This window comes from Trachemys scripta, chromosome 13 (genome assembly GCF_013100865.1).
Source record: "Trachemys scripta elegans isolate TJP31775 chromosome 13, CAS_Tse_1.0, whole genome shotgun sequence".
NCBI classification, from domain to species: domain Eukaryota; kingdom Metazoa; phylum Chordata; order Testudines; family Emydidae; genus Trachemys; species Trachemys scripta.
This window is the reverse complement of record NC_048310.1, coordinates 11,986,107-12,001,375: the sequence shown is the minus strand read 5'-3', so window position 1 is coordinate 12,001,375 and position 15,269 is coordinate 11,986,107. Positions and strand designations below refer to the sequence as shown.

The 15,269-nt window shown below is 40.7% G+C and overlaps 1 protein-coding gene across 1 annotated transcript in view; it reads left to right on the top strand.

Moving 5' to 3' along the window:
• The window catches only part of GAN (gigaxonin), a 45,524-nt gene that overhangs the window by 9,083 nt on the left and 21,172 nt on the right, over positions 1-15,269 (top strand). The window contains exons 2-3 of the mRNA XM_034788628.1: positions 13,194-13,308; positions 14,548-14,898. Coding sequence (XP_034644519.1) covers positions 13,194-13,308; positions 14,548-14,898 — 466 coding nt within the window. The remainder of the gene's footprint in view (positions 1-13,193; positions 13,309-14,547; positions 14,899-15,269) is intronic.

The window sequence follows — 15,269 nt, the reverse complement described above, 5'->3', positions numbered from 1 at the left end:
TACAGCGTTTTGATTTGTTGTTGTGGAGTCTGTGAGAAGACAGATGACTAAAATGTCTTACTGTATACATTTAGTTCTAAGCATTGCTTAACACTGGACTTAATAATCAAGTGCTCTTCAAAATCAGTCTTAGAATTTATGTAAGATTTTAATTAGGAAAATAATATAACAGCCACAGTATCATTTGTCTTACAGCATTTATTGGCTAATAGAAGTGTTGTCTTTTTTTCTTCATGAGTGCTGGAACTTTCTCTCTGCTTTTATTTGTTTAAATTTCTCTTTGTTCAGTTTCTCTCTGCAATTACAAAAAGTTTCTATAGATGTTTCCTAAACATTTCTATTTGAAAACAGTCTCCTTAACTCAGGGGTTCTCAAACTAGGGGTAGGGACCCTTCAGGGGGTCGTGAGTTATTACATGGGGGGTCATGAGCTGTCAGCCTCCACCCTAAACCCTGCTTTGCCTCCAGCATTTATAATGGTGTTAAATATATAAAAACATGTTTTTAATTTATAAGGGGGGTCGCACTCAGAGGCCTGCTATGTGAAAGGGGTCACCATTACAAAAGTTTGAGAACCACTACTTTAACTGAATGAGACTGTGACATTAATAATAAAGTAATTTAATGCAAAATACTGCTGTAGTTAAAGTTGCGGAAGCACTCTTGATGCAAGGCATTAGTTTTATCAGTACATGTCAGAAAAAACAACTTTAGGGACTGAAATTTCCTATGCTTACCCTCAGTCCAAAGTTGAACTCTCACCCTTTCTTTCAGCTCAGCTGCCTTTTAATTACATACCCACAAACCACGATGTACAATGGTAACACATGCTTCAATGTGCAGGGATTGAAGCCATTCTGTAGTCCAGGGGTGGAAAGCTAGTTTTCACCTGAGCTTCAATCTTACCTTGCTCATAGAACTGGAAGGGACCCTGAAAGGTCATCAAGTCCAGCCCCCTGCCTTCACTAGCAGCACCAAGTACTGATTTTGCCCCAAATCCCTAAGTGGCCCCCTCAAGGATTGAACTCACAACCCTGGGTTTAGCAGGCCAATGCTCAAACCACTGAGCTTCTTTACCAATCTCCCTGAAATGGCACATACTTTTAAAACTACTTTTGTGATTTATTCCAAACTTCCTAGAAAAATTCTACGCTGAGATGCAGTAATTGGGAGAAATCCTGGCCCCACTGAAGTCAGTGAAAAAATTCCTATTGACTTAAATGAAGTTAAATTTTCAAGCATGGTGTTTAAGAAGTATCCGAGTTGTTGACTTTCTGAAAAACTTTCTAACTTTCGTCTGGTTTACCATATCCTAAAAAATAGCTTGGCCTAGAAACTCAATGTGTCTGGTCTTCCTGAGAAGTGTTTTTTAAGAGCGTCTTTATTTGGATGGGAGCATGGTGGAACATAATGATCTATATAAAATGAGATTGTAATGGAGTATACAGTGCTCATGCTAAGGTTGATAAGGAAGATGTTAATTAGGGGCTTGTTAAAGCAGGACTATACAAAGAAGGCCTCATTGGCAGAAATTTAGGTGCCTAAAGGCCTTTTAAGTGCCTAGGCTATTGGACATCAGCTAAGCAGGGTTTTAAGAATCTAAATTTTGGACTTAAGTGCCTAAATCCCTTTGTGGCGCTAACTCATTTTGATTTTACACAAAAAGTTGTAATTCTAAAGAGACAGAGGTCGCTACAATATGAGTGTCTACTAATCAGTCATCTTTCATACTAAACACAATCAATTCCAAAAATATATATTTACAGCTCAAGTCCTTAAGAATGCAGAGCCATAGAACTGGTGAAGGTCTGTGCAATACCCTAGATCAGGGTTCGGCAACGTTTGGCACGCAGCTCGCCAGGGTAAGCACCCTGGCGGGCCGGGCCAGTTTATTTACCTGCTGACGCGGCAGGTTTGGCCGATTGCAGCCCCCACTCGCCGCCGTTCGCTGTCCCGGGCCAATGGGGGCGGCGAGAAGTTGCATGGGGGAGGGATGTGCTGGCTGTGGCTTCCCACCAGGGTGCTTACCCTGGCGAGCCGCGTGCCAAACGTTGCGGACCCCTGCCCTAGATGCAGAGTTGGTTGAATTGATAAACTTGATTTTGTTTTCAGTGGCCTGTTCTACACATACAAAGAGACTATTTTCTTTATTTGGACAAGATAATTCAAATTTGAGAAACCAATTGAGAGTCAAATAGAACTCTCTTCTGGCTCCCTTCTCAGTTCAGACCAATTGTTTCCTCCACTGTACGTTCTCCTTGATCTCAAACTCTCTTTCTACCACATTTCTATTTATGTAAATCAGCCTGTCACTACCCAGGAATTGTCGTCCTGGATCAGATCACTGGTTTATAGTGTCTGGTATCCTTTCTTTGGAAGTTCCAGATGCCGTAGAGGAAAATGCAAGAAACCCTGTAGTGTACAGTTATGGAATAATAAGAGGGAAATCTGTTCCTAATCCCAAATAGTTAATGATAGGTTTCAATCCCGAGGCATGTGGGTTTATACCTTTTTACAATTTTATCCTATCTAGTGTGACTGTAGCCATCTTTGCAAATATATACCCCTTTTTTGAATCCTTCTAAGTCTTGGCCTCAGTGGGTATGTCTATACAACAAAGAAAAACCCGGTGCCAGCTGACTCTGACTGTGGGGCTTTCATTGCTGTGTGGACTTCCGGGCTTGGGCTGGAGCCCAAGTCAGCTGGCACGGGTTTTTTCTTTGCTTCGCAGACATACCCACTATCTCGTGCCAGTGAGTTTGCACTGTGCCATGCTGGCTGTATGCATCATTGCCTTTGCTGAAATCCTCATCTGAGCTCCTTTTCTCCTTGATTGTCTCATCTTCCTTCCTCATAGCCTCCCAAGATCTCAGTTGTCCAGCTGTCTGCCTTCTCACATCTACAAAGGAGTGACATGATCATGCTGCCATCTTCACACTGTTTTACTGTTGTTGTTTTTTTAATAATTGATTTTCATTTACACTGCTTCATCCCACAATTACTATAAAGGTTGGCTAAACTTTGCTGCTTTCTTCTTTCAGGTGCCATGGTGATGGGAATATATAAAGACCTGAAAAAATAGTTCTCTCTGGTAACTCAGTAAGGCTAATGTTTTCCAATTATGATGATCTCATCAAGTCACAAGTTCTAAATTATTAGCAGGGACCTGCCACCTCATATTTTTAATATTTTTTTTTATAATGTGTAGATTTAGCAACCCTAATCTGTAGTTGGTCTTGTTCCTTTCTAATACCTGTTGGTAATATGTTTGAGAGCAGAGTTAACAAATTGGCAGACAGTTTGTATTTCTAAGCAAGGCAAAGGCCCAGCTCTTGGTTAAGAGCCAAACTCCAGGAATGGCATCTGTGACGTTGTGCAGTCTATATGGTTTTGTAAAAATATAAGTGAATATAATGTAACTGGGATATGCTTCAAGCAAAAGGTCTCTTGTAAGGTATCATTACAAAGCTCATAATCTACTGAGTGTGATCATCCTATTTGTAGAAATGTACCACTCTTGTATCTAAAACTAGAAATATAAAATATAACTCTGAGGGCCTATTGTAATTATGTAAAGTGTGGGCCATTAAGGATGGTTTGGAATCTTGATGACTCCCATTGTCTGCAGATGGCTGTATTTACCTGTGAGTCTTCCTGTATATGTAAAAAGAACAGGAGTACTCGTGGCACCTTAGAGACTAACAAATTTATTAGAGCATAAGCTTTCGTGGACTACAGCCCACTTCTTCGGATCCATACAGAGTGGAATAAATATTGAGGAGATATATATACACACATACAGAGAGCATAAACAGGTGGGAGTTGTCTTACCAACTCTGAGAGGCCAATTCAGTAAGAGGAAAAAAAACTTTTGAAGTGATAATCAAGCTAGCCCAGTACAGACAGTTTGATAAGAAGTGTGAGAATACTTACAAGGGGAGATAGATTCAATATTTATAATGGCTCAGCCATTCCCAGTCCTTATTCAATCCTGAGTTGATTGTGTCTAGTTTGCATATCAATTCCAGCTCAGCAGTCTCTCGTTGGAGTCTGTTTTTGAAGTTTTTCTGTTGTAATATAGCCACCCACAGGTCTATCATTGAATGACCAGACAGGTTAAAGTGTTCTCCCACTGGTTTTTGAGTATTATGATTCCTGATGTCAGATTTGTGTCCATTAATTCTTTTGCGGAGAGACTGTCCGGTTTGGCCAATGTACATGGCAGAGGGGCATTGCTGGCACATGATGGCATATATCACATTGGTAGATGTGCAGGTGAACGAGCCCCTGATGGTATGGCTGATGTGATTAGGTCCTATGATGATGTCACTTGAATAGATATGTGGACAGAGTTGGCATCGGGCTTTGTTACAAGGATAGGTTCCTGGGTCTGTGGTTTTGTTCAGTGATGTGTGGTTGCTGGTGAGTATTTGCTTTAGGTTGGGGGTTGTCTGTAAGCAAGGACAGGTCTGTCTCCCAAGATCTGTGAGAGTAAAGGATCATCTTTCAGGATAGGTTGTAGATCTCTGATGATGCGCTGGAGAGGTTTTAGTTGGGGGCTGAAGGTGACAGCTAGTGGTGTTCTGTTATTTTCTTTGTTGGGCCTGTTTTGTAGGAGGTGACTTCTGGGTACTCGTTTGGCTCTGTCAATCTGTTTTTTCTGATTCCTGTATATGTGTGCTGGCAAGTGAGTAATGAAGTCTTGCAGTGACATGTGATCATGTCACCTGAACTGGAATCCATCTTTAACCTGGTGCTTTTCCAGTGAGGGGGGGTGGAAACCCAGAGGGACAAAGGGTTCCCGCCTTATGCAAAAGATATATAAAGGGGTGGAAGAGAACAAGGGAGAGAGGAGCCATCATGAAGAATCCCCTAGCTATCACCTGAGCTGCAACAAGAGCTGTACCAGGGGAAAGAATTGTGCCCAGGCCTGGAAGGTGTCCAGTCTGAGAAAAAGCTTACTGAAGTATCTCTGGGGGTGAGATTATCTGTATTCAGTTTGATTAGACATAGATTTGCGCATTTTATTTTATTTTGCTTGGTGACTTACTTTGTTCTGTCTGTCATTACTTGGAACTACTTAAATCCTACTGTATTTAATAAAATCACTTTTTATTTAGTAATTTACTCAGAGTATGTATTAATACCTGGGGGAGCAAACAACTGTGCATATCTCTCTATCAGTGTTATAGAGGGCGAACAATTTCTGGGTTTGCCCTGCATAAGCTTTATGCAGGGTAAAACAGATTTATCTGGGTTTAGACTCCATTGGGAGTCGGGCATCTGAGTGCTAGAGACAAGCACAGTACTGTGAGCTGTTTTCAGGTAAACTTGCAGCTTTGGGACAAGTGATTCAGACCCTGGGTCTGTGTCTGGAGCCAGACGGGAGTGTCTGGCTCAGCAAGACAGGGTGCTGGAGTCCTCAGCTGGCAGGGAAAACAGGAGCAGGGGTAGTCTTTGCACATTGGGTGGCAACTCCCAAGGGGGTTTCTGTGATCCAACTCGTCACAGCATCCTTTGAACAGAAGTGGAGATGACAAAGTAGGCAAGTCATAGTTTCAAAATGATGCCTAATGCATATGGAAATGTTTTAGTAAGAGTCTGCAAGCTATTTTCAATTTCAAGTTGTTATGAAGTGGAAGTTAGGAAACATGAGTTATATAACAACCAAATTTAGGTGGCACCTGAAGCAGAATGGTGGCTTGAAGCTTTATAATTGAGATGCTAAGTTAAAGTTAACCAGAGAGAGATATAATGACAACTAGTATTTTTTTATACTAGCTAAGCTGTTACCTGTTGAATAAAATTGTACGGGTTTTTGTATTTTTTTTTTTTTTATTACTTTAGAATAGTTCAGTTCACTTTCCAAATGCGTTGTCATAAAAAGATTAAGGATTTTTAAAATGTGCTTCTTATATAAGAGGATGTGCCTTAAGCCTTGTCTATGCTGCAGAATATACCTGTAGCTGAATTGGTTCTGATCACAGTTTAAGACAAGCTGTGATCAACACTTTCAGATGCACCTGTTGTCACTAATGAGCATGTTTGTGGTGTTTTGTAGGGTGGACAAGGTTTTCTAGTTGGGATTAGTTATGATTCTCCCATCAGCAACCTGTGCAGCTAAATGAGTATAAACAACAAATGTAGACCAGAAAAATTGCAATTTGTACCAGCTGAGATTATCTAACTTTAGAACCAAGATGAACTCAACTGTTGCAAATTGTAGCTTCTTTGTCTATGCTTGGGTTTTGCATTGGAATAGCTACAGTAGTTTCTGCCCACTGATAAGGGTGGATTAAAAAGAAGTGATTTTCTTGGGAAAAAATCAAAATTTAATTTTTTATTTACATTGTATATTTTTTTATTTTATTTAAATTATAATTTTTCTTTTTAAAAAAATGTTTTTAAAATCTGAATTACAAAATATGTTAAGGCTTTGATTTATTGTCTCTTAAAACATTTAAATAAATATGCTGAATCCCCATAAACCTTTATCAAAAACTTTAGTTAAAGGCTACTTCTCTAGTCTATAAAGAAAAATCAGGGGAAAATATCTAACTTTTGAGATCAAGCTTTATAAATATGTCACAATAGGTCATGTACTGTTTTAAGGGCTTGATCCTGTGGGGGATCTAGAGGCTGTCCTACTGGGTGTAAGAGACTGTAAAACTCATCACAGGCATTGGGAGCCAGCCTCTGGTTCCAAGATACTACACCATCGGGATCATCCATTGAGCTCACCCCAGTCATCTCATGTGCCTATTTTATAGTCTCTCTCCCTAAGCTTTGCTTAGCTCAGTTCTCAAGTTATGAATGTTTATGATTCCACCCATCATTCACCATTTTCTAACATACTAAAAATGTATAGCTAATAAGAATTTGAAAATAGTAAGATATATAATGGCTTAAATAAATGTATATAGTTATAACATACCCTCCGAGGTAGCAAAAAAGATATACTAAGTCTAATATGAAGGCTCTGTTTAGTTGTAAATCAACATGTTTTAGTAGTTATAGCAACCAATGAGAGTGCATCTTTTTTTAGAAAATAACTGAAGAACAAATGGAAAGTTAACTAAAATGATTATTTAAATCAAGGCTTTCCACATGGGGATTTAAATAAATCCACCTTGCCACTAATGGCTAAAACCCAGCTATAGACAAGGCCTCAGGATTGACTGGAGATTCTACTCCACACTGGCTGTAAATCCTAACTCCATTGACTGCAGCAGAATAATATCAGATTTATAGTGGGGCAAATGAAATCATGATCCAACACAATGCCTTTAAAACACAGTAAAATGAAGCAAAAAATTCCAGTGACATATACAAGTGGGGCCCTAACTTGGAAATGCTGATGGTGCTAGAAGAACATGCTGAGTGCTATGTTTTAACTGTCTCTGTGGCTGCTGTTTGAAGGAATTGTCTTGTTCCCCCTATAATATGCAAAAACTTAATTATCTAATTTTTAGCCAAACTTATTTTTTTCTATACTCTGAAAAGCTTTAAACTAAATGCAATCCTTTTTTTCTCCTCCTCCTTACAAAACAAAACCAAAACAATTCTCCTTCCCTCTCCCCCTTTTTTTTTATTTTTTACACTGAGCTGTTGTCTGGATCATTTTGCCTTAGGATCTGACATTGCTCATTCTTTTCAGAGTACCTAAAAACCAAGTACGTAGGCAAAATATTTGGAAAGCTGGCACTCTCTACAGGGTGTGGTGAAGACAGATATCTTTCATGTGTGCTGCCAAAGGGCCGGGGTGTGACCTGAAAAATAAATCCTACTTGTTTCATTGTAACATGTATTTTGGAAGAGGGGGTGGGTGGCATTAAACTGCTTCATCATGTTTCTATGTCTGATCCATTTTATAATGTGATCTAAAAAATTTTGCATGTGCAAAATTTCATCAAGAGGAAAGTGTTACAGCTATAAATCCAGACACGTTATCAAATGTCTAGCTTTTTTAATGGTAAAATTAAACAAGACTTAATTAGTGTTAATGTGGGGAGGTGGTGCTCTGATGGCTGATAAACCCATATGTGGGACCTGAATTGGGAGGAGACCAAGGGTATGTCTTCACTACCCGCCAGATCGGCGGGTAGCAATCGATCTATTGGGGATTGACTTATCGCGTCTAGTGAAGACGCGATAAAATCGATCCCCGATGACTCTGCCGTCGACTCCGGAAATCCACCGCGGCAAGAGGCGGATGCGGAGTCGACGGCAGCGTGGCAGCAGTCGACTCGCCGCCGTCCTCACAGCCAGGTAAGTCGACCTAAAATACGCAACTTCAGCTACGCTATTCACATTGCTGAAGTTGCGTATCTTAGGTTGACCCCCCCCCCCCCCCCCGGTAGTGTAGACCTAGCCCAGGTTAGCCTTAATTGTGTCTTGACGTGAGTAGGTTTGTACCTAAATCTGCAGAGGAGGTTTCAATGCTTATTATTGATGGGGAGTCTGGAGTATTGCCTTGACATGTTCAAATCCCTCTAACTAGTATTGAGTAGAGCTCACTGTCTAATTTGGGATTGAGTCACTACCACAAACATGTTTTAGCCTTAGGCCAGGTCTACACTAGAAACTTGTCAGGATAGCAGTGTTGGTAAGGGATATTACTTTATTTGACACTTCTGAACTGCCCAAAGTCCAAATGTAGATTCAGTTATACACCTCTACCTCGATATAATGCGACCCGATATAACACGAATTCGGATATAACTCAGTAAAGCAGTGCTCCGGGGGGGCAGGGCTGCACACTCCGGCGGATGAAAGCAAGTTCAATATAACGCGGTAAGATTTTTTGGTTCCTCAGGACAGCGTTATATCGAGGTAGACGTGTACCAACAAAAATGTGCTTTTGCTTGTATAGTTTATTTTGTTCAGGGAACTGATATAAGCTATACCAGCAAAAAAAATCTCTTTTGTTGATCTAAGATGTGTCTATGCTAGGAGGGTTTGCTGGTCTAGCTATCGTTTAGTTATGGCTTAGTCTTTCTGGTGCAAAGTGTTAATCCAGGAAGGAAGGTTCTTTTTTTTCAAGTGAGAAATTGTAGGTGTTTGTTTTTTGTTTTTGTTTTTGTTTTTTTTTGCCATCCTACAACAGCTTTGTAGGCATTTTTATGAAGCTGGGTGGTTTTCAATGTGAGATAAAGTAGTTGAGAATTTGTTACTGTTCAATTTCAAAGACGAAAGATTCATTTCTTATTGTAACCTATCAAAGGTAAAATAAAGGGGCCATGAAGACTGAGCCCCAGACTTCCTTATTGTAGCCAATTGAGGTACACAAGAATAGGGCAGTACTCTTCAAAAAGGTTGAAATTGCATCTCTTTTTTTTTTGAGAGTGCGGAGGCTTTGCAGACATAATATATATGTCTTCCACTTAGGCATTGTTTTTTTGTCATTGAGGAACATGCCAGCATTCTAAATGTTAAAACTGTATTATAACTGGTGTTACTACTATAGAAATATATACTGTTATCTTGTTATTGTTCATTCACAATAAGTAAGCTACGCATTTTATTCATACACATATCTATATATTTTTTTCCTTTCACAAATATGTCTGACTTGGTTGGATATTAGGGACACAAGGTGGGTGATGTAATATCTTTTATTGGACCAACTTCTGTTGGTGAGCGAGACAAAGCTTTCGAGCCACACAGCACTCTTCTTTAGGTCTGGGAAAAGTATTCCCAGTGTCACGCACAATGGAAGGTGGATATGTCATTAAGTAAAATGTTTATTTCTACATGTGCCTAGAAGGATCAAACTTACATTGGCCAAGAGTAATGTCACTTTGAGTTTTACTGGTTTCAAATGGTATGAATCTGCTGAAGTCATTTTATGCCCTTGGATGTGAATGTGTGGTTCTGGTCAACTTCAGACTTTGTCCTTAAACATGGGCCTTTTCTTTTCATCTGAAGTATTCCTATATGTATGTGAATTGTATATATTTAGTAAACAGCTGTCATTCTGTTTTTCATATTGTCTTACACAATGGATTTTAAGCTGACTAATAAAGATTGCATTTCCTTGAATAATGTAGAAGAGCAGATTCTGGATTTGCACATCTGATATCACACAGTTTTTTTGCTCACTTTTTCAGATACCCTACATGCTCTGTGGCTTCCTAACAGGAAGATGGGATTTCATCATTTTATTTATTTATGGGTATCTATATATAATTACACACACAACATTTTGTATTTATTATTACTGAATGAATAGGAAGCAACTTCACGGTATTATACTGATATTAGAAATTCAACACTGTATTCAAATTTTAAGTGAAAGTAGGGAAAACAAATTCTCAAAATACCCTAATAAAATATGCTGTCAACCTGTTGCAAATTAAATGGTTTAAGAAAATAGTTTAAAAAAAATCCTCTTAACCTTTCTCCCTTATTTTTCTTCTACTCTTCCTCTTATAGAAATCTCTCTCTCCACTCCAGTCAGCAGGACTCTTCTCCCCAGGATAACAGCAATATACTTTTGCATACATTGTTTTCAAAGGTGAATTTGGAGCAAGAGGCTGTACTTATTCCCAGGCCATCAATGTAATAACAAATATGGCAGCTATTCTAGTGGGGGAAAAAACTTGATGCCCTGGAAGGGGAGGGCAAAGTTGAGAAGTGGACAAACAAAAACTCCACTTCACCCCTTCTTCCCTACCCTAATTCCCTTTTTACTGGTTGATACGATATTTTCTTTGCTGTTTTGATATGTTGGGTGGTTTTCTTGGGGGGAGGGGGAGAGAGGGGTGGGGAAGGGGGTTGCCCTGCATGTAAATCTTAATGTTCTATTTCCTTAAGGTGAAATAAGAAAAGCTGAAGCAGCCTTCTCTGTTGATGCCAAACAGCTCCAAAGTTCGGAATATTGTATAGGAGCCAATCAGAGAAAATACCTTTGCCTATTCCCAAATTAGAGAATGCAACAACCAAACTGCAATTTTGTAAATCTCTGCATGCTGGGTTGCTGCTAATAACTGTCAGCCTCCCCAGTCACTTAGATATGTGTGACTATGCAGCAGGTATGCAACTCAGAATAAATCAGTGTCCTGGGAATAGTAATTAAGTATCTGCTAGTCTACCATCTGTGTATACTTACTGGCTGAAACATCTCTATTTAAATAATTTCAAAATCTTACTTTTAAAATTAAATTATAGAAATTCACAGTTACGCACAGCCCAACCTCCATACCTATACCTACTTTTTTTTTTCACACACTGAAAACAAATAGAAATTTCAAGACCACTTTATCTCTCTATCACATAGCCTACTTTTAATCTTAATGTATTAACATTTTTGTGCTCACTGATGAAGAGAACCTGTCTAATGGATAGATAATGTGGTCTTATTGTTTCCAGTTGTCCTCAGGATAGAATATGGGGGTAGAGCAGGGGTCAGCAATGTTCGGCACGCGGCTCACCAGGGTAAGCACCCTAGCAGGCCGGGCCAGTTTATTTACCTGCTGACGCGGCAGGTTCGGCCGATCTTGGCCCCCACTCGCCGCGGTCCCCCGTCTCGGGCCAATGGGGGCGGCGGGAAGCGGTGCGGGCGAGGGATGTGCTGGCTGCGGCTTCCCTCCACCCCCATTGGCCCGGGACGGCGAACCACGGTGAGTGGGGGCCACGATCGGCCGAACCTGCCGCGTCAGCAGCTAAATAAACTGGCCCGGCCCGCTAGAGTGCTTACCCTGGTGAGCCGCATGCCAAACGTTGCCGACCCCTGGGGTAGAGTTAAGATTGAAAGGGGTATATTCAGTGTGCATTTTCATGGTTCTGAATATACACCTCTACCCCAATATAATGCGACCCGATACAACACGAATTCGGATATAACGCGGTAAAGCAGTGCTCCGGGGGGGCGGGGCTGCGCACTCTGCCGGATTAAAGCAAGTTCGATATAACGCGGTTTCACACGGTAAGATTTTTTTTGGCTCCTGAGGACAGCATTATATTAGAATAGGGGTGGGTGTGTGTGTGTGTGTGTATATATATATATTTATTTATTTATTTATTTATTTCTGGGTTTCTTATATTTGTACTTTTTCTCAAAAACACAATCCCCCATACCCTAAAAGTACAATGTTCTCAAGATTTTTTTTTTTCTGTTCTTTTTTGGATTTGGGCTGAAGTAAGTGATTTCAGGTTAACCATTATTATGGCCTGAAATAGGACACTGTTTAAGACAGTCATACATTTGGTTAGTGCTGTTTAGCAGTTTCAGATCTATCTCATAATAGGAGGGTTTCTGTGTGAAGTCCATACAATGAAGTGATCTAACTAGGGTGTGTTATGATGCTAAGATCATGATTAAGGCTGCGAGTCTGTCACGGAAGTCACAGATTCCACATGATGTCTGCAGCAGCTGGTGTGGCTGGTCTGGCGGCCACCTGAGCAGCTTGGGCAGCCCCTGGGCCAGCCACACTGGCCACTGCTTGGGCAGTTTCGGGCCACTGCACCCCCCCCCCCCCAGCAGCAGCAGGAGTTTGGGTGTGGGAGATGACTCAGGGCTGAGGCGGGGGGTTGGGGTGCGGGAGGAAGTGAAGGCTCTGAGTGGTGCTTACCTCAGTGAGGGGCTTCCAGGAAGCGTCCAGCATGTCCCTGCAGCCCTTAGGTGGAGGCACATCCAGGCAGCTCCACACGCTGCCTCCACCCGCAATTCTGCCCCCACAGCTACTATTGCCGTCCCCCTCTTCTCCCCACCCCCTAGCACCAGAGGAGGCCTCGGGTCGTACCCCTCCTCCCCCCCGAAGCACCTGCAGTGCCCCGGCCATGCCCCTGCCCCCCCCGAGCATCCAAGTTTTAGTCAGGGGTATATAGTGCAAGTCATGGACAGGTCACAGGCCATGAATTTTTGTTTACAGCCTGTGACCTGTCCATTACTTTCATTAAAAATCTCCGTGATTAAAATGTAGCCATAATCATGATTCCCGATTAATAGGACTAGCCTCTTAAATTATATTAACCTAATTTCCCCAACGTAGCTGGCATAAAGTCTGTTTATTATATACATTACATCTAGATTCAGATCCCCACACCCTGTTGGAATGCTCAGGTATTTTTGTGACATCCTTTCTTCTAACAATATCCTGTACCTTGATTTGAGACCTTCTGCGAGGAAGTACCACCCGTGATGTTTTGGTAACCAGATACTGCAGACTTATTAGTTATTATTTTTCCCCCCAGAACAAAATTGAACTATAATCCTCCAAAGGATGATGGATCTACATATAAGATTGAACTTGAAGGGATATCTGTCGAAATCATGAGAGAGATACTGGATTACATCTTCAGTGGGCAGGTATGGTGCTTAACAGACTTATTGCATCTTTCACTGTCTAATTCAGCAGCCCCAGTTAGAGATAAACCCCTGCTTTTTGTCTTATCCTATCATCCAAAAAAGGAAGCACTAGTGAACTTTGTGCTTTAAGTCTTTGCTATTAAATGACTTCCATACGCCAGAATGCAAGCTACTGGTATGAACCAAAAATAGATTGTAAGCACAGATGTACTTCTCTTGCTCTGCTTAATGTCATGTATCCCAAGAAACAAACTTTAAACAATAAATGTTAAACTTAAAAAAAACAAAAACAAAGAAAAACCATACTAGTTTCTTCACTGAGTTGGTTTTAAAGCATGTGTGATTTGGTAGTTGTGAAAGGTGTCTGGATTGGCAGCCTGGGAGACTGAAGACCTTCACAGAACATTTTCTATCTGGGCAGTCCAAGCTTCCCACCTCATTGCCTCGCCGGTCCATCAACTCCAGCCATTTAAGGCTGACAAAGTTTTTTTTTTTTTTTTTCTCTCCAAACCCATTCCGTCTTCCCTAGTCCCTACTAAGACTCCCAGCAAAACACATATTAAAATCCGCTTTTGGTTTGCCCATCAGGAACCAGACTGACATTGCCAAATTAATTTCAAACAGGTCTCCAAACAGGCATCAGGTGGCATCGGCTCTTGGTTAGCTATTTTTAAGAAAATAATTTAATCATCAAGGCCACAATAAAGAAGAAAAAAGTGCAGTTGGGGCTATAATGTCTCTTTTCTGTGTGTGCTGATTTGTCTTACCAGCAAAATATAGTTTATTTCCTGGATGAGTTTAACAATTTCATGGTTCCTTCAGACAAAACACCCCTTCAGGTGCCCTCTACCCAGCTAAGTTGCCCACCAGCAGTGGCTTTATCCTTCTGCATGGTATTTTCGAATCATCTTCTACAACTATGGTATATTCCATTATTCAGCCACTAAGGGCAAGTCTGCACTGAAGTGCTACATTGGCGCAGCTGCAGCGCATCTGGTGAAGACATGCTATGCCGACGGAAGAGCATTCTTCCATTGGCATAATTACTGCACTCCGTAAGGTGTGGACAGCGCTTAGGTGGATGTAAGTTACGTCGCTTAGAGGGCTGTCTTTTTCACACCCTGAGCGACGTAAGTTATGTCAATGTAAGTGATCCTGTAGACCAGCCCTAAGAATCAGTTATAAAGTTATACCAGATTGTGAATTGTAGTTGTAACTTTTTACAATAAACTCTTGCAGATCAGGCTAAATGAAGACACTATCCAAGATGTTCTGCAGGCAGCTGATCTCCTGCTTCTTACAGATCTTAAAACTCTGTGCTGTGAGTTTTTAGAAGGTTGTATAGCTGCTGAGAACTGTATTGGTATTCGGGACTTTGCACTGCACTATTGTTTGCGTCACGTTTATTACCTTGCCTCGGAGTATCTGGAAACTCACTTCCGAGATGTCAGCAGCACAGAGGAGTTCCTGGAACTGAGTCCCCAAAAACTGAAAGAAGTGCTATCCCTGGAAAAGCTGAATGTTGGAAATGAAAAATATGTATTTGAAGCAGTAATTAGATGGATCTCCCATGATTCAGAATTAAGAAAGGTTAGAGTGCAGTAAATTACGTAGTTTGTTTAGTAAATTGGGCTCACATTCTGTGCTTGTTTAAAATTACTTGATGGGAATACAGTGCAGATAAATTCTTTTTCCTGTATTCTTGCATTTCTAGGATTTAGATATTACACTGTACATAAAGATGGAAAATAGAGTGGGGCTGTTGAGCTGAAGTGTTGCTTATACTGTAGCTGCATCCTTCCCTTTTAGTAGATAAAAACACTGAATGAAGTAACACAGTTGTTAGTCTTTGTGTGTTTTGATGTATGAGCTCATTTCTGGGTGAGGGGAAGTAAACATTGTTTGCCACAGGACACAGAGACTTAAACTGTGCTTTCTAAAATAGTTTTATTTAGAAATTA